The sequence below is a fragment of the Rutidosis leptorrhynchoides genome, chromosome 7 (assembly GCF_046630445.1).
Source record: "Rutidosis leptorrhynchoides isolate AG116_Rl617_1_P2 chromosome 7, CSIRO_AGI_Rlap_v1, whole genome shotgun sequence".
Taxonomy (NCBI): domain Eukaryota; kingdom Viridiplantae; phylum Streptophyta; class Magnoliopsida; order Asterales; family Asteraceae; genus Rutidosis; species Rutidosis leptorrhynchoides.
In genome coordinates, this window is record NC_092339.1 from 23,021,412 (window position 1) to 23,040,139 (window position 18,728).

At 36.7% G+C, this 18,728-nt stretch overlaps 2 protein-coding genes across 2 annotated transcripts; both read right to left on the reverse strand.

Annotated features, from left to right (window-relative positions):
- Nucleotides 1-7,176: 7,176 nt before the first annotated feature.
- On the reverse strand, nt 7,177-10,988 carry LOC139858334 (plant intracellular Ras-group-related LRR protein 9-like). Its single transcript, XM_071847190.1, has 3 exons — nt 10,173-10,988; nt 8,264-8,430; nt 7,177-8,079 (listed from the first exon to the last, which is right to left on the reverse strand). The coding sequence occupies exons 1-3, from the start codon at nt 10,911-10,913 to the stop codon at nt 7,440-7,442; spliced, it is 1,548 nt and encodes a 515-aa protein (XP_071703291.1). The 5' UTR covers nt 10,914-10,988; the 3' UTR covers nt 7,177-7,439.
- Nucleotides 10,989-11,274: 286 nt separating this feature from the next.
- Nucleotides 11,275-18,381, reverse strand: LOC139858787 (C2 and GRAM domain-containing protein At5g50170). The gene is made up of 9 exons (XM_071847625.1): nt 18,030-18,381; nt 15,188-16,366; nt 14,861-15,043; nt 13,591-13,874; nt 13,178-13,294; nt 12,831-13,093; nt 12,009-12,216; nt 11,653-11,931; nt 11,275-11,489 (listed from the first exon to the last, which is right to left on the reverse strand). Exons 1-9 carry the CDS (start codon nt 18,379-18,381, stop codon nt 11,289-11,291), a joined length of 3,066 nt encoding a protein of 1,021 aa, XP_071703726.1. The 3' UTR covers nt 11,275-11,288.
- Nucleotides 18,382-18,728: the final 347 nt, after the last annotated feature.

The window sequence follows — 18,728 nt, forward strand, 5'->3', positions numbered from 1 at the left end:
TTTTAGTTGTCGTGAGGCATATGCGATAACTTTTGTGCGTTGCATTAATCCACATCCTAAACCTTGGCGCGAAACATCACAATAGATCAAGAAATCATCATTTCCTTCTGGTAATGACAAAATGGGTGCAGACGTTAACTTCTTCTTTAATAACTGGAATGAGGATTCCTGTTCCGTGGACCAATCATACTTCTTTCCCTTTTGAGTCAATGCAGTTAAGGGTTTGGCGATTCCAGAGAAATCTTGAATGAATCTTCGGTAGTAACCAGCAAGACCTAAGAATTGGCGGATTTATGTTGGAGTCTTCGGTGTTTTCCATTTACTAATGGCTTCGATCTTGGCAGGGTCAACTTTTATTCCATGTTTACTGACAATATGGCCCAAAAATTGTACTTCTTGTAACCAAAAATCACACTTCGAAAATTTTGCGTACAATTCTTCTTTCTTGAGTATCTCTAGTACCAGTCTTAAGTGTTGCTCATGTTCTTCCTTGTTCTTCGAGTAAATCAATATGTCGTCGATAAAAAATAATGACAAATTTGTCTAAATACGGTCTACAGATGCGATTCATTAGATCCATGAATACTGCTGGAGCATTAGTCAATCCAAAAGGCATGACTAGAAACTCATAGTGACCGTAACGGGTTCTGAACGCGGTTTTAGGAACATCTTCTTCCTTCACTCTCAGCTGATGATATCCGGAGCGTAGATCAATCTTAGAATAAACACTTGATCCTTGTAATTGATCAAACAAATCATCAATCCTCGGTAATGGGTACCGATTCTTGATCATTAATTTGTTTAATTCTCGGTAATCTATGCACATTCTCATAGATCCATCCTTCTTCTTGACGAACAGAATAGGAGCACCCCAAGGTGAAAAACTGGGACGAATAAATCCACGGTCTGATAATTCTTGCAACTGGTTTTGTAATTCTTGCATTTCTGAAGGTGCAAGTCTATATGGGGATCGGGCTACAGGTGTGGCTCCTGGTACGAGATCAATCTGGAATTCTACACATTTGTGTGGAGGTAGCCCCGGTAATTCTTCTGGAAATACTCCGGGATATTCTCTTACAACCGGCATGTCATCAATGCTTCTTTCTTCAGTATCGATCTTCTTTACGTGTGCCAGAATAGCATAACAACCTTTTCTTATAAGTTTCTGGGCCTTCATACAGCTGTTAAGGTTCAGCTTCGAGTTGCTCTTCTCCCCATAAATCATTAATGACGTTTCATCCTTACGAGGAATGCGGATTGCTTTCTCAGCGCAAACAACTTCCGCTCTTGTTTTGGACATCCAGTCCATGCCAACGATTACGTCAAAACTTCCTAATTCTACGGGTATCAAATCGATTTTGAAGGTTTCACCAGCGAGATTTATTTCGCAACCATGGCAAATTTTATCGGCTTTTATCAGTTTACCATTAGCTAATTCAATAGTATATTTATCGTCTAGAGGCAATGATGCACATTTTAGTTTAGAACTAAAGTCTTTACACATATAACTTCTATCAGCACCCGTATCAAACATAATAGAAGCTAGTTGATTATTAACGGTAAATGTACCCGTGACAAGTTTAGGATCCTCACGTGCTTCACTGGAACTAACATTAAATGCCCTCCCACGTGCGGGTTCTTTGTTCTTCTCCTTATTAGGGCATTGATTTATAAAGTGACCAGACTTCTCGCATCCAAAACATTTCTTGACATCGGTCAGTTTTGTCTTTACTTCAGAAACGGTGGCATAACAATCTTTCGCCACATGTCCTTTCTTGTTGCACTTATCACAGACCACTTGGCAATAACCTGCATGATGTGTGTAACATCTTTTGCAGAACGGATGGGGTCCCTTATAGTTTGGACTTGCAGTTGCCCCATCTTGTTTACCTTTAAAAGTTTCTTGTTTCTTCAGGTGAGTACTTTTGCCCTTATAGTCTTCCCATTTCCTCTTTCCTTCAGTTGTCTTGACTTCAGTAATTGGTGCCTTAATCGAACTCTCTATGATCTGGTCCATGAGTTGGTGTGCCATTGTCATGGCTTCCTGTATCGTATTCGGTTTGGACGATGTAACATTTCCTTTGATATTGATCGATAAACCGTTAATATACATTTCTATCTTTCGTTTCTCGTTTGGCACCAATTCGGGACATAACAAGGCTAGTTCCATGAAACGCTTTTCATAGTTATTGAGATTTGTGCCGACAACCTTCAGATTACGTAACTCAGATTCCATTTTTCGGATCTCGTTTCGAGGACAGTACTCCTCGATTAGCATCTTTTTCAGTTCTTCTCAAGAGATATCGTATGCCGTATCTACTCCTTCTGCTTTATCATAATTGTTCCACCAAGTAAGTGCACCGTCTTGCAACGTGCATGAAGCATACTTTGACTTGTCTCCATCCGCACAATTACTGATTTTGAAAACAGACTCCATCTTTTCAAACCATCGGGTTAGACCGACTGGTCCCTCGGTCCCACTAAACGTCTGTGGTTTGCATCCTTGAAAAGTTTTGTATGAGCATCCGTTTCGTGAATTTATGTTTACGGCTGCTGCTTTGGCTGCTGCTTCGGCTGCTGCTTTTGCTGCCTCGGCTGCTGCTTTTGCTGCCTCGGCTGCAGCAATTCTTTCATTCACACGTTTCTCGACTAGTTCCTCAAACTCAGCATCCGACATTTGAGACATGTTTCTTCAATAAACACAACAGAGATAATTTAATCATATAGAATATTATAGGTAAAATGAGTTGTCAATAGTTAATCGTAGCATATTAATAATATGAACCAATTGTTATAAAAGCCTTTTTCTTCTTATTAGCATTTTATAATTATTTCTAGGGTATTACCTACCCGTTAAGTTCATACATGATAGCTAGTACAAGGAATTAACTACTAAAATCCTAATAATATTCCACTATGAAAAATTATAGCGAGTTACTACGTTATTATGTAATAATAATTATAAGAAGTAGTAATAATACAAATAATCATTCCATGCATTTATTATTAATAAATCAAAATAATACATTACCATACAATACCGATATTTTACATATGCTTATTCTACATAACAAGATAGAGTAGCACACATAAGCAATAGAATAGCACATGGAAGATTTATGGTTGCGAGGTCGTTTATTCAGAACTATCAGAAACTTCTTCCCATTTGGTTCTCTCTGCCAATTGTTTGTGTGTGCATGGCCCGACAGACATTCTAGCAGTGTATTTAATTTTTGGTTGGAGTTTTGAGGTGCCCGGTGCCTCAGTGGGTTTACTATGGTAAGGGTGCTGACGAACCGAATGGTCCTGTTCCTTTTTAATAATTAAGGACTTTTTATTATTGTGGTTATTTTTATTATCTATAGCAAGTTGGAATTTCTCCTTAGTGACTTCTTTTATTTCATTAGCGAAATCCTCTTCCTCACTGATCTCGTCTGATGACGAACTGTCTGAGTCATGTGTAGGAGAATATGATGACGAACTGTCTGAATCATGTGTACGAGAATATGTACCGGTGGCCATGAACCGAAATCTGCCAGGCGTAATCTTCACAACCCGCCCGTCGGCGGTGTATCTGGCCCAATGTCCATGTTCGTTTAGAAATGGACGATCATCGTTTATTCCAGGGATCATGGGTCCATGCCAACGATACTGTGGCTCCGGAAAACTAGAGTTGGGTGGAGCTGGAACCTCCTCTGGGTTTACCGGGAGTTGAGATTCTCCGGCTAACACAATTTATTCTTTAATAGGTATTGGAACGCCCTTTTCAGTTGTGGATAGAATAGATTCAGTGTCCGATTCTGAGTCGTACAAAATGATAGGATTAGAAGAAGTCATCTATCACATAATTGAAACAACAATTACGTTAGCATATAAATATATCACATATAATGTTTTTGACCAAATGATAAGCAAAAATCAGTAAAAATAGATATGGTCATAGTCCAGACTCACTAATGTATCCTAACAATTACCAGTTAAACACACTAATGTAATTTCTGGTTCCCTATGACCTCAAGCTCGGATACCAACTGTAGCGACCCGTCAAAATCGCTATTGACGCGGCACGTTAATAATTGATTCCACAGTGAGGTTTTGACCTCTATATGATACGTTTTGATAAAATATTGCATTCATTAAAATAAGTGACTTTCTAAACATAGAAAGTTATAAGCATGTGGGCGAGTGCTTAGGTATAAGCAAATCCCCAAAATACATAAGTTTTTATCATACAGGTTGACATCACAGTCCAATTATTTATTACACAACGCAGTTTTATTTCGAATGCAATAAACTTTATACAAAGCATGAGAGACTCCATGCAGACAACAAGCACATCACAGCGGAAGCAGTCTAAGGACCTGAGAATAAAACATGCTAAAAAGTCAACACGAATGTTGGTGAGTTATAGATTTAATTGCTCGAGTCATAAATATATATAAAGATAGACCACAAGATTTCATCAAAAGTTTATCAATAGATTCTACGTAACAGAGCACCCTGGTAACTAAACTTTAACGTTATAATGATAATTACCTCATTCGTTTTAATACACGCAAACCAACGTGTCATAAACTCAAATAACATACGTCCGTTAAAAGGCTAGCGCTCTAGCTCGGACGGGGATGTCAAGCCCTATGGATCCATATACAATTATTCGCGCTCACCAGTCCATATCATATGTACTGGCAGCTACTAGTTACCAAAGCTAAGGGATTTTCGGTTTAACTCAGTGTAGAATTTAGTATGTACTTGTGTCTTATTGCGTTTAAAATAAATTGCATGTATTCTCAGCCCAAAAATATTTAAAGTATTTAAAAAGGGATCTATAAACTCACTGTTCAATATTGAGACTCAATATTGTAGGCAAATTGCGTAGACGTAATGATGGTAGACGACTGTATGATTAACCTTGGATTCAAGAACAATACCCCGAACAATACTCAATATTTCCTTAGTTTAAAACGGTTTGAAACCCGAATTAAAAACACCCTCGTATATACCTTATTATTATTATTAAACTTAAATTAAAAATTAAAATTATAAATATCAATATAGATTACAGAAAAGTGTGAAGAGTTGCTACAGTAAAACACTATTTGCTACAGTAAACACTATTTGCTACAGTAAAAACGACTTTGCTACAGTAAAACACTATTTGCTACAGTGAAAACGACTTTGCTACAGTAACTACAGTGAAAAACACTATTTGCTACAGTGAAAAGACTTTGCTACAATAGCTACAGTGAAACGACTTTGCTACCGTAAATACTATTTGATGTCGACGAACTAGCAAACAAAAGCGGATCAGGCGGCCATGCGAGCGCATGGCAAAAACACTGAAAACCCATGCGATCGCATGAGCTACAGTAAAGGGAAAAGTACTATAAATACGCCAGATTTCTGCACGAACTCTTCACACTTTTCTGTAATCTATATTGATATTTATAATTTTAATTTTTAATTTAAGTTTAATAATAATAATAAGGTATATACGAGGGTGTTTTTAATTCGGGTTTCAAACCGTTTTAAACTAAGGAAATATTGGGTATTGTTCGGGGTATTGTTCTTGAATCCAAGGTCAACCATACAGTCGTCTACCATCATTACGTCTACGCAATTTGCCTACAATATTGAGTCTCAATATTGAACAGTGAGTTTATAGATCCTTTTTAAATACTTTAAATATTTTTGGACTGAGAATACATGCAATTTATTTTAAACGCAATAAGACACAAGTACATACTAAATTCTACACTGAGTTAAACCGAAAATCCCTTAGCTTTGGTAACTAGTAGCTGTCAGTACATAGGATATGGACTGGTGAGCGCGAATAATTGTATATGGATCCATAGGGCTTGACATCCCCGTCCGAGCTAGAGCGCTAGCCTTTTAACGGACGTATGTTATTTGAGTTTATGACACGTTGGTTTGCGTGTATTAAAACGAATGAGGTAATTATCATTATAACGTTAAAGTTTAGTTACCAGGGTGCTCTGTTACGTAGAATCTATTGATAAACTTTTGATGAAATCTTGTGGTCTATCTTTATATATATTTATGACTCGAGCAATTAAACCTATAACTCACCAACATTCGTGTTGACTTTTTAGCATTTTTATTCTCAGGTCCTTAGACTGCTTCCGCTGTGATGTGCTTGTTGCCTGCATGGAGTCTCTCATGCTTTGTATAAAGTTTATTGCATTCGAAATAAAACTGCGTTGTGTAATAAATAATTGGACTGTGATGTCAACCTGTATGATAAAAACTTATGTATTTTGGGGATTTGCTTATACCTAAGCACTCGCCCACATGCTTATAACTTTCTATGTTTAGAAAGTCACTTATTTTAATGAATGCAATATTTTATCAAAACGTATCATATAGAGGTCAAAACCTCACTGTGGAATCAATGATTAACGTGCCGCGTCAATAGCGATTTTGACGGGTCGCTACATATGGACTAAAGATGAAAAATCATGTTATAAGACTTGCAATTTATTAATAACAAAATGTGCAGACTAGACAATGATACTAAGACCAGAAATAATGTAGTGTCACCTGGGGCGTTTGACGATGATTTGGCATTTTTGATGCCCGCTTACGCCTTTAACACGGCATGTGACGCTCGCGGGGCGCTAGTCAGGGAACTGGATTGATGTTAGTTAGGAAACTTCCAATCATATTTTACCAACTCATATAAAACCTTTTCACTCACTCAAATTTAACACTTACCATTATTTAACTTTTTTGTAATGTCACGGTCAAATATTCACTTTTTCACTAAAAAATACACCGACTCCACAGTTAAGGGTATTGGTGGTCTAAGGGGTCAAATTGGGTTGGGATGGGTTACATACTTATATTGACCCTTCAGTATTCTTTCTTTAGTTGCAATGAATTACCGTATTAGATAATAGTAGCATCAGCATGGTATATTTAAATAAAAGCTTGTTATAAATAATTTTGTAACAATTCAAGTACGAGAAACATATCAACACAAAACCAAAAGTTATCCTTAATAAAACATATCCACAAAAAATATAGAACCAAAAAAAAAACAACATAATAGAGTTAAGTATAGCAAATTACACACAAGCTAATGGTTATTCAACTCTTACTAAACAAGGTAATAAATGGGGCCACAAGATGACCATTCATTCAGCTTAGTTTTTTCAAAATAAATTGAAAAAAAAATCAGCTCAGTCCTATCAAAAGGACACATTATTTGCAATTTATTCTTTGCCTACCAAAAGGACACATTGTTAACGATATAAGTTTTATATTTAATTTTAACAAACTTAGTATTTATTAATAATGTTCAAAAGTTAACCCAACCCATCTAGACCCATACTTTTTGACCCTTTTTGATCTGAACCAATTTTGACCCGACTCGTCTACTCAACCCAATGTACTACCCATTCTCGCCTCCTCAAAATTCATCGTTCCTCCTCAAGATATGGGTCATCGCTCTCTCCTCCCATAAACAGAGAAACAGTCCCAGCAGCACCAACAACCGCACCGGCTAACCACGACGTGCTACGGGCCAACCAACTAGCATGAGCCAACGCTTCTTGTTTACGTCTATTTTTCTCCTCTTCCTCGACTAACATATCGAACCACCTCTGAGCCATGTAAACTTTCACCGCCCCAATCCCTTCTTCCACCACGTGTTTCGGTGGGACCACCAACGGGTTTTGGTCAATGTTGAGCTTAGTCAACTTTTCAAGTCGACCGAAAGTCAACGGAAGCTCTTGAATCTGATTGTTGCTCACGTCAAGTTCTCTAAGGTTGGTCATATCGCCAAGTGTGTCTGGGAGCTCTTTGAGATCACTGAAATTACTGCCTAAATTAAGTACCTCGAGGTTTGTTAATTTTCCGATAGAATTTGGCAGACCGCGTAGCTCATTGAAGTGTGCGTCTAAGAACTTAAGAGACTTCATTTCACCAATAGAGGTCGGGAAGTTGCGCACCTTGTTCAAAGGGATCGAAAGTTTCTTTAATTTCACTAGTTCATAACCGATTTTGGTGGGAAGATACGTTAGCTTATTAAAACTCGCATCAAGTTCCACCAATGACCTAAAACAAAAAAAATCATCACTAATTCACTACATTTATATAGGTAACAAGATTGACACATTTATATGGAAATGGGTCAGTTTGGGTCACATTTGCTCCTACCAAATGGGTCAATTCATGTTTTGTCCCAAATCCAGTTTCCACATCTGAATGTTTCTGTTATATAAGAATGTAACAGATGTACCTGCATTGAGCAATGGTGTCAGGCAAGGATTCAAGTTTGTTGCTAGAAACATCTAGAATCTTCAGTTTGTGCAAACAGCCAATGGAATCTGGTAGTTCAACCAAAACATTGGCTGAAAGATTAAGCTCTTCAAGATTTTCAAGTCCAGCTACAGAATCTGGAAGAACCTGCAGTTCCAATTCATCAAGGCTAATTAATAGGTATAGATGACCACCAACATTAATTTACATTTACATTTACATTACTTTACTACTATATACTAATACTAATCCTCATGAGCTGTCAATGTTCACAGTGGCAGCCCTATAAATACCCTCAACTTTGGGAGTATTTTGGTAATTTGACCTCTTTTTAAAAATTTCTTTCCCTTTTATTTACAACCTTTTTCCCACTTCATTTTTCATTTCCGTTATTTTTTTAAAACGTCAAATTGACCTACCGCTAACTAGGGATAACAATGGTCACCCGATCCAGTGGATATTCACCCGCTTCGTGATGGATATGGATGAACTTAAATGGATATAGATATGGATATGGACATGGATGGAAAGTTTCATCCATGGATATATCCATTACCACCCGAAATACATATACAAATACATAAATATAGATATATGCTTACATATTTACTATTACAAGCTCATTTAACGATAGATTTACAATTTTGCTTTCAACTTTATAATGAAATAACTATAATATATTACACTAAAACATGTATATCTAACAACATAAACTTAAAAATTTCATATTTAATTTTTCATAATTTATGCTTTATAGTAAAATTAACAAATTTTGTTATATCCTCGAAAAAGATTACATATATTTATGGATAGAATTTGATTATGTCATGTTACATTTTTTTTTTTTTGATATACTACGTTTTTGTTTTAATCGCATATTAGAAAATATTATCATAACTTTTTTTTATATCCATCGGATATCCATTAACCCGCTTAATCCACTGAATATGGATATGAACGGATGACCTGAAACTAAATGGATATGGATATGGATATGGATGAACAAAAACTAAATGGATATGAATATGGATACGGCATCGCCCGATCCATATCCGATCCATTGCCATCCCTACCGCTAACCGATCAAAGCCACCGACCGAAAACATCCCGCAGCAAAGCGCGGGTTTGTTTTCCTCGTTTATAACGATACAACAACAACCAAAAAACCCAATACCACATAAGTGGTGTATGGGGAGGTGCGATGTAGACAATCCCTCCGCTATCCGAGAATAAAGACAGGTCATTTCTCCACCCAGAGTTAAAACACTCTCAAAAGTAGAGAAAGTCATCCTTCTCTCTATTCGACGAATAGAGAGATTGCTTCCGAGAGGACCTCCGGCCGATAACTAGGGACAAAAATTTTAAAAAATAAAATAAAATTGAGACGCCATGAAAATGGTAAAATCAAATTTTCATGGGTTTTAAATCCTATCTGAAATTTAATGTAGACTCTAAGAGTCAGTAAAGTCACAAATAAATCGACGCTTGCTGTCGACTCAATAACTAGAACCGTGCGTTCACAACAATAGATGTCTTAAATAAATAAGCAATATCCGAGTAAAAATACTCGTTTTACCTCGGTAGTCTGAAGTCTTTAACATGTAAAACCTTATATGTTTACCCGTTTATGTTTATATTTATATTTATATTTATATCTTATACAAATAAAAATTGAAATGACAGTGTTTTATTACATTGTGTGCTTATTTATCATAGGACAATTAGGTTCCTATACGGTAAAAATGTTGCTAATCAGGTAGCTAGTACTAATCTTTTTATTTTGTTTTCAAAACATCTTATTTTAGAGGCATAAAACCAAAATTCAGGTATCCAAAAATGAATGGAACAAAATATTCATAAATTAAAAGATGGACAAGTTATAAACAAACCTCAAGCTGATTAGAGGAAAGATTAAGATTAACCAATGTACTAATCTTTCCGAACGCTTCAGGTACAAAAGGTAATTGTTTCTTCGATAAATCAATCGATTTAGCACCATTCGATAACGCATCTGTTAATATCGCAACAACTTCCTCTTTAACCTCATCTGTAACACTCGAATTGTGGCCCGAGATTCTTTCCTCAGCAATCGGGCCCGGTTTCCTTCCTCCTAACTTAGCCGATTCGTATATCTTTTCAAGTCTCTTTTCTGCATCATTCAACAATTTATCATACGATTTGTGCATTTCATCCAACGAGATCAACGCCTTATGCATTTGTTTCTCACGTTCGATCTCCTTCTTTCGCTTCTCCTTTTCTGGATCAACCTTATCAGATAACTCGATTTCATCAAGCTGATTCGATAACATTGAATCGATCTCCGCAAGTCGTGTTTTGGCTAAATCAACAGCTTCGTGATCGGGACGTTCACCGAGCGTTTTGAGTAGCGATCGTGTTTGAGATACATCAGCTACGGCTGATCGCATGGAAGCTAAAAGATCAGGATCTGTTAAATGAGGCATTTGTTCTGTGAGTTCGAAATAAGGTCCGGGATTCGGTTTGGAAGGTGAATGAGGGGAGATAGGCGGCGGTTGTTCAATGTCGAATTCGGACGCGTTTGGACGTTTCATGCTTGGGAGCCTGGTCATGACGTAATTCAGAATTGGGAAATTTTTAGGGTTTGGATCCATTTTTGTATGAAATGTTGTTTGTTATTGATTAACTATTATACGGATATGAAATGTAGATTGAATTGAAGCAGATTAATAAATTAATTGAAGAGATTGATGAATGTTAGGTTTAATTTTGGAGTTATTTGTGTTGATGGAAAGAAGGCGATGAATAACGGATTTAACGATGACTGCAATGGTATTGTAACAATATTATTACTTAATTGGGAAAGATGTTGGAGAGTATTGTTCAGTTTTAATTTTACAAAAGTTGTACAATTATAATTTTGAACCCCTAACTATTAAAGAAATAACACAATGACCCTTGTAATTCACAACACAAAGAAGATGTATACCGCAACAATATACAATTCTTGATCATCAACGACAACACTATCAACTGTAGTCATCAATTGGCAAAAAAATCTCTCTTTCAACCAATTCAATCCTTTCTCGTACTAGATCGCCAAACTTTACGAGAATGTTTCGAGTTATTCGTTGCTCAAATTCACAACTTTTGAGCCATGCAACACCAAGAAAGACATCGCATGTGCACCACCTCGGTCTGCAGTCCACAAACTCGTGCTTAACTTGAACCTGTATTTACAATCAAAGGTGAGACCATTATAAAAAGCTACTCCATCGATACAACATACCAATTTCTAGCCATGCTAAAAAGCTACCCGTATTGCCATTAAGCAATCTGCCCATTTTGCCACCTATAGAAAGAACTATTAGTTTGGCTCGTGTTGTTACTTACATAGAAATGGTCTCCAAACGGCACATCATGTAGAGACATCGCTTCGGTTACAATCCATCCTTTCCCATCATGAGTAGGCGACTTCTGCTGCGTACACGTGACATCACCTCCAAAACTTGACACCCTTCTATTAAACTTGTAACATAAACGTCTTTCAAACACACCAGGATGATCGGGTAGTGGCTCCCAATTAGTTGTGTTCAAATTCAAACAACACAATCTTCCCATAACATTGTGCTCCAGTTCTCCTCCGTTAAAAAGCTCCATCATTGACTCCACCTATAAGTCAAAGTCAAAGTCAAAGTCAAATGTTACCAGCCCTAATTCTTGTGATTGTTATTATATCAAGTACTCACATTTAACGGGAGTTCTGTCGAATAGATCTTGGACATTTTTGAATCTTCAACGACCAAATGAGATGTAATATCTTCACATGAACAATTCTCATCTTGTTCTTCTTGATCTTGAAAAGTTACGGTTTTGTCTTGTTCCTGTTGATCATCAAATGAAGTGGCTTTCTGATCCGGGATTGATGTTCGTGTTCTCCATAAGGCCATAATTGTCCTGCTTTGTTCAAAACAAAAATTAGGTAGAGGTCTACGTAGCAACCCATTTATTATATATAAATGAGTCAATTAAGAACAGGTCAAAGGATCCAAACATGTTGAACCCATTTACTTGTCAGCCGACCCACCCGTTTTGACATGTCTACAGTTAAAGCTTGCCTTCACTTATATTTACCAGTTTGCTATACTAAATGACACGAACGAATAGAAGTAGAAACGTGGCTTGCTGAAAAGGTCAAAGGATCCAAAACATGTTGAACCCACTTACTTGTGAGACGACCCACCCATATTGACATGTCTACAGTTACAGATTGTCTTCACTTATATTTAATTATGTATAAATGAGTCAATTAAGAACATGTCAAAGGATCCAAACATGTTGAACCCATTTATTGTTAGACGACTCACCCGTTTTGACATGTCTACAGTTGAAGATTGTCTTCACTTATATTCACCGGTTTGCAATACTAAATGACACAAACGAATACAAGTAGAAACGTGGCCTGCAGAACAGGTCAAAGGATCCATAACATGTTGAACCCGCATGACTTGTTAGCCGACCCACCCGTTTTGCCACGTCTACAGTTAAAGACTGATTTAATTTATACTTACCGGCTTGCAGAATTGAATGACACGAACGAATGGAAGTAGAAACGTAGCCTGCCTTCTTCATCTTGAAACTTTGCACCATGTTGCGCATCGACACCTCGACCAGTGTGCAGAACCATAAAGAGTATCGGGCTGCCAACAGATGCTAGTGACGGAGGAAGTACGTGAATGTCTTCAACGTCTTCCCAAAAAAACGAGAACTTTGTTTTATGTCCAAACAAGTTGGCATAAAACCCAACAATCCTTGAAGATACAAACAAACGACCCTATAAATAAACCGGAGATTATTAGAAACCATAAAAAAGCGAAAAAAAAAAATCCTTTCGGGATCTTTTAATTAGGTAATGTACCTGCAGAGGCAATTTTCGTTTGAGTGAACATGAGAAATCACCGACAAGAAATTCTTCAGGTGGCAGACTAAAAAGCTTCTGAAATGTCGAGTTCCTATGTGGCGACTTCGCATTGAGCTGTAAATTAATTATTACTAAATCGATATAATTATCTGGTGCTATGAAAATGGAAGGCGACCCATAATACAAGCCCAAAAAGATATAATAACTAATTGGTCAAGAAATACAACACTAATCTAGTTATTGGAATAAGAATATACACACTGCAGCATTTGATCCAACTAATTATTTTAATTTGAACCGAAATAAATCGTAGTCCGAATTAATACGTTCATAAGTAGTTGAGTCGAAATAGTTAAGTTGGGCATTTATCAGACTTACATTCATGACTAACTCACTAGATAAAGGCATACCTTTTTCCCCGCTTCTTTCTCAACTTTGGTCAAGTAATCTTTAATAGTTTCAACTCCATTATTATTATCCAAGAAAATTCTTAAATGCAGCTTCGCCTGAGAAGTTTGCGCAAGTTTTCCATCGAGTGGGACCCACATGTCAGCCAATTCTTCCGATGTATGTCTCAAAAACCTGATTTCAGAGTGCCCAAGTGAAGCTGCTTGACCAAAAGGACCATCGAAGCTAAAAACTTCGACATCCAACAATGATGGGGGTTCTTCTACAGCATCGAACTCGAGTATCTCTACAAATTTTTTACCAAATGTTAGTTATCCAAGTATCAAGAATCATGAAAATGAAAACAGAGTTAATACTTGAGGCGCTAAAGTGGGAAGGTTTGAGGTTGGGTAATGGGTCAAAACATCACTTGTACTTTGGGTCAGCTTTCGATCATAATTTAAACTTCTGACAAACGAATTACGAGGTTCTGTGCATTTAAATAGAATTTCGGTAACTTTTGACCCGTTCACTTTTAGCCAACTTTAGTTGACCCGTCATAGATAAACTAAACCTGGCAATTGAGACCCGTACTTACAAATTTGGTTCAGTTGAGTCAAGCTTTCGGGTCAACTAGGTCTTGAGGAAGCCCGGCGATGTAAATCAAAACTTAAAAAAGGTTCCAATGGGTTTCCCTCCAACATATTGGGTTCTATACAAAATATAAAGAAACGTGTCCAATGGGTCTAACGGGTCCTGTGAATGGGTCAAATGGGTCTAGCATAGCAAGTTTCATCTGTCAACATTTATGAAAGCATTCATGGTTATATCACTTATTATTTATATTATATTAAATATATAATAAACATTATATATATACATAAAAATAACAGAGGTCCTGAGTTCCTTGCAACAGGTCTCGGGTTCGAATCCTGTCTAGGACGAATATTTAGTGGTGGCCACGGAAGCCAGCCGAGGAGTAATCCTACTGGGCTGCGTACATCAGAGTATAGGGTCGGATTACTTGCCTTTCCGGGTAGCCCGAACAGGAAAAAACCTTCTACCTTTTAAATAAAAATAACTAAAATAATATAACAAATGTAAAAAATCGAATGTAAATGTATATGAACCATTTGGACCCATTTGACCCATGGCCCATTTCGACCCATTTGTACCCAACCTGACCCATTTGGACCTGTTGAAAACTTGACCTTTTTGACTAACGACCCGTTTTTCAAAGATTAAACACAACCAAATCGACTCGTTTATTGGTAATTGGTAACAAAATCTCACCATTCCATTGAGGATCAAGCGTTTGAAGCTTGACTGAGCTCGTTCTCGTCTTACCGTTGCACGTCAAGACTACGTACGGATCTGAAAAACCAGACGAATCCAACGGAGCCAACTTAGTTCCCTCGATGATTGCTACCGTAAGCACCCATCCTTCACCTTGCGCTTTTACACCGTGATCATTACCTGCCAACAATTAATTAACACGTCTTCATCGTCCATTTTATTCATGTAAGTGTGTGTTTGTGTGTGTGTGTGTGTGTGTGAGAGAGTGTGTGCATACGCACACACACAACTTGCACACACACAACTTGAACGTATATAAAGTACCTCTATGCAGCGTAGCTTGGACGAAATGTGTAACCATGATATAAACTCGCTCCAAGTTAAAGAAAATTATCCCACACGTAATCAGTTCACCAAAACTATCAGGCAATTCAAGGCCCTTAAACTCTAAACCTTGAATTATACTCGGCCCACATAGAAATATATGCACAACAACGTAAAGAACCATCATAATGGTGGAAACCACAGTGAAGTTACAAAAATACCCCATTGCTAATTCCCAATCTGATTGGTGCTCTTTCTCCAATGTTGCCAATGTTTGACTTTTATCTACTAGATTAAACTGATTAAATGTTTGACCAAGTAATACCGAAAACTGGTCAAAACTCTCCTTCAATCCTTGCTTAGCTCCACTTTCGATCATACCCTTCATCATTGTACTTTGATGAAAATTTATACCCCATGATATAACGACCCGTGATGTTTCCTCTTCACCGATCTCGGGCCCGCACATTATTTTATATAATAATTCAACTTGAAAAGTACTCCCGTATGGAACATCGGGCGTATTCACTTTTACAAAAACTGCATACTCATTCCCATTTGCTTTAATATACGTTTGTTCTTCGGTCACTTTAGAAGCTTTGACCAACTTTGTTGCAGCTTTTGTATAAGTAACCGTGCGGGTCAAAGACGATTTTTGACCCGTTTCCCATATCCACGGGCTCTCATGAACGTCGGTTGTACCTTGAATTTCTGCTAAATCTTTCTTAAATTGTGACTCGGGGCCAAACAAGAACTGGTTCAGATCTTTCGGAGATGCTATGTATGTTTCATCGATAAGAACGCCACCTTGTAAATTTTCGGGCATTTCCTTTTGGTCAATGTTTGACTTCATGGTTTCCATAGAGTCTTCAAATGTGGTAGTGGAAACATGTTCTTCAATTGATTCACCGTTGTCCGATGAAGTTGCGGGCAAGTCGGATGAATCGTCTTTAATGGACGAGTCGTTGTGTTTCTTATTGAAAAGCTTCTCGACCCTTCTAGTAATGGTTTTCATTATCTTTTGTGGTGATTTTGAGGTTTTAAAATCGTGTGACGGGCTTCCTTCGCCATCACATTCGTCAGCGCAGGCATTGGTGATGCTCGGTTGTAAGATGAAATGTTGACCGATAGTTATGTCTTGGTTTCTCCCATGAAGTGAAAGAGCAAGAAGAATTTTACCTGAGATCATTGCATCAATTAAATGAAGACTATAATTAAATAAATTAAATTTGAATACAAAAATGTATGAATGCTTCATAACAAGATTAATTGACTTGAGAGCGAGGTTAGTAATGAGGATAGGATTAAATAGTATTTCCATTGCAAACTAACCAATCCGAAGCTACCAAATAATCCCAAACCTGTTCTCATGCCACTTCCAAATGATAATATATGTAATTTAATATAATATAATTATGTAGTTATAACCTATCAGCAGGGGCGAAAATAAGGGGGCACCAACCCAGTAGATTTGCAACTTTTAGTGTAAAAAATTTGGATTTTTCGATTTTGCCCCGGTGGGATTTTCTTTTTGCCCCAAAGTCTCCATATTTTGCCCTAAAACCTCCATATTTTGCTCCAAAACCATCAAATTTTGCCAAAAACCTACACATTTTGCCAAAAACCTACAGGTTTTGCCAAAAACCACCATATTTTGACCCATAACCTCCATATTTTGACCAAAAAAAGTTGCTACGCTTTTAAAAAAAATTCGACACGGTGAAAAAAAATCTGCTTCCGCCATTGCCTATAAGCGTCATAATATTGATTTCAATATTTCACAAACGTTAACCTTAATCAACAACAACAAAACACAATCTCGCTATTGGTTGGCCGAGTACGAGGAGGTGATATATAAATCACCTTGATTGAATCATACACAATTGCAAGTAAACAGAAAAACATGCATAAACGAACTCTTAAAAGTTTATGTGTGCATTAATTTATGCTAAATCGATTCTCAAGTGGATTGTTAACATATTGTAAGTTCATAGACAGGATAATGTATAAATCACCAAATATGTTATATTATTTGTTTTCAAGTTGTCATTTACTCACTTGAAGCAACACCTTAAAAGAACCCTAATATCACTTATAGGATCGATCGTATAGCCAATCCTACAATATAAGCTCAAGAGTCACTCTTTTTTCTAAAACCAATTGGTAGTAGAGGTAGTTTCACTTAGACTTATATGCATACATTTGTTTTGTCCATGACCGATGTGGACTTTGGTTTGCACCCTCACAAAAATATTTAATAAGAATCATTAAATTAATAATATATAAATATATAAGAGTAAAGTGAATAGGAGGTTGTAGAACTAATATATCATTGGGTTTGGGTTCTTATGATATAAAAAGTTTGAAACTTTAAAAAAAATGAGCTTTGACTTGTTTTTTTTTAACAAATCATGTATTGGTTTTAATCTCAATAAATAGATATATAAAAGATTTGACAATAGAGCCAACTAAGATATAGTAATCCAATCCTTTGTCACACTATATGTCTAGATGTTTGCATATGAGTATGATATAAGTAAAACACATGTACTAATCTACTACTTACTCCAAACAGGAAAGTTTCAACAATTCCTTTTAGGGTTCAATTATTCAAATTAGGAGGTTTAAATACAATGTAACAGATCAATAAGAATTGCATTCATTGTATTTGTAGGTGATGTTTTAACTTTAATAGTTTATCGTACTGACAAAAACATATAAAAGTTCTGAAATTATATAACCTAAGATCACATACGTCAACCTTAAGTTGATATGTATAAAGTTTGACTCTTCAAATTGGAAGTTGATTACATTTGAATATATTAGGGCATGAAATAATTACCACATTCTTTCCCAGTTGATTTATGATCATGAATAGAAAACCAAGTGGGTGGCAAATGATGATTCTCTTCAGCAGCAACAGACCATAAAGGGATCCGAACCCGGCCCACCAAATGCTTAGATCCATTTGTAAACAAACTTGTAGGTACATCACTATGACGATATACAGACACAACAAGCTCATCATCATCATCTAATGAACGTACTCTAAATGCAAACTCTTCATTCCAAATTGGATTTTTTGTGTTCTTTAAAACCCTTGTTCTTGATTTGAATTTTCCAATTTTAAGCTTTACAAAAGATTCTTGAACAAGCCAATCTTTACCCTCTAATAGATACACATAAAGCCTCATAATATGATAAAAAGATTGAAACTTTATTGGGAAAACGAGTTGGGTGTTGATTTATCAAAATGGGTTTTGCGTTTCTTGAGATTGGTATGAAGTATTTTGATTGCATTGCTACGAAGGTGGATAATGATAATCATGAAGATGAAGACGGTGTCACTTAAAGAGGAAACGTGGCGTGAGGTAAGAAGTGACACGTGGGATGTGAGTTTGAAGAAAGAGAAAGGTAGCAAAGTATGGCGGTATATATGTTTTTGAAGGGATACGTTTGACTCGATTCTCTGACTTTGTTTACCTTAATAAACTAGCAAAACAGAACCGCGCGATGCTGCGAGACTTTTGAGTTGCGTATT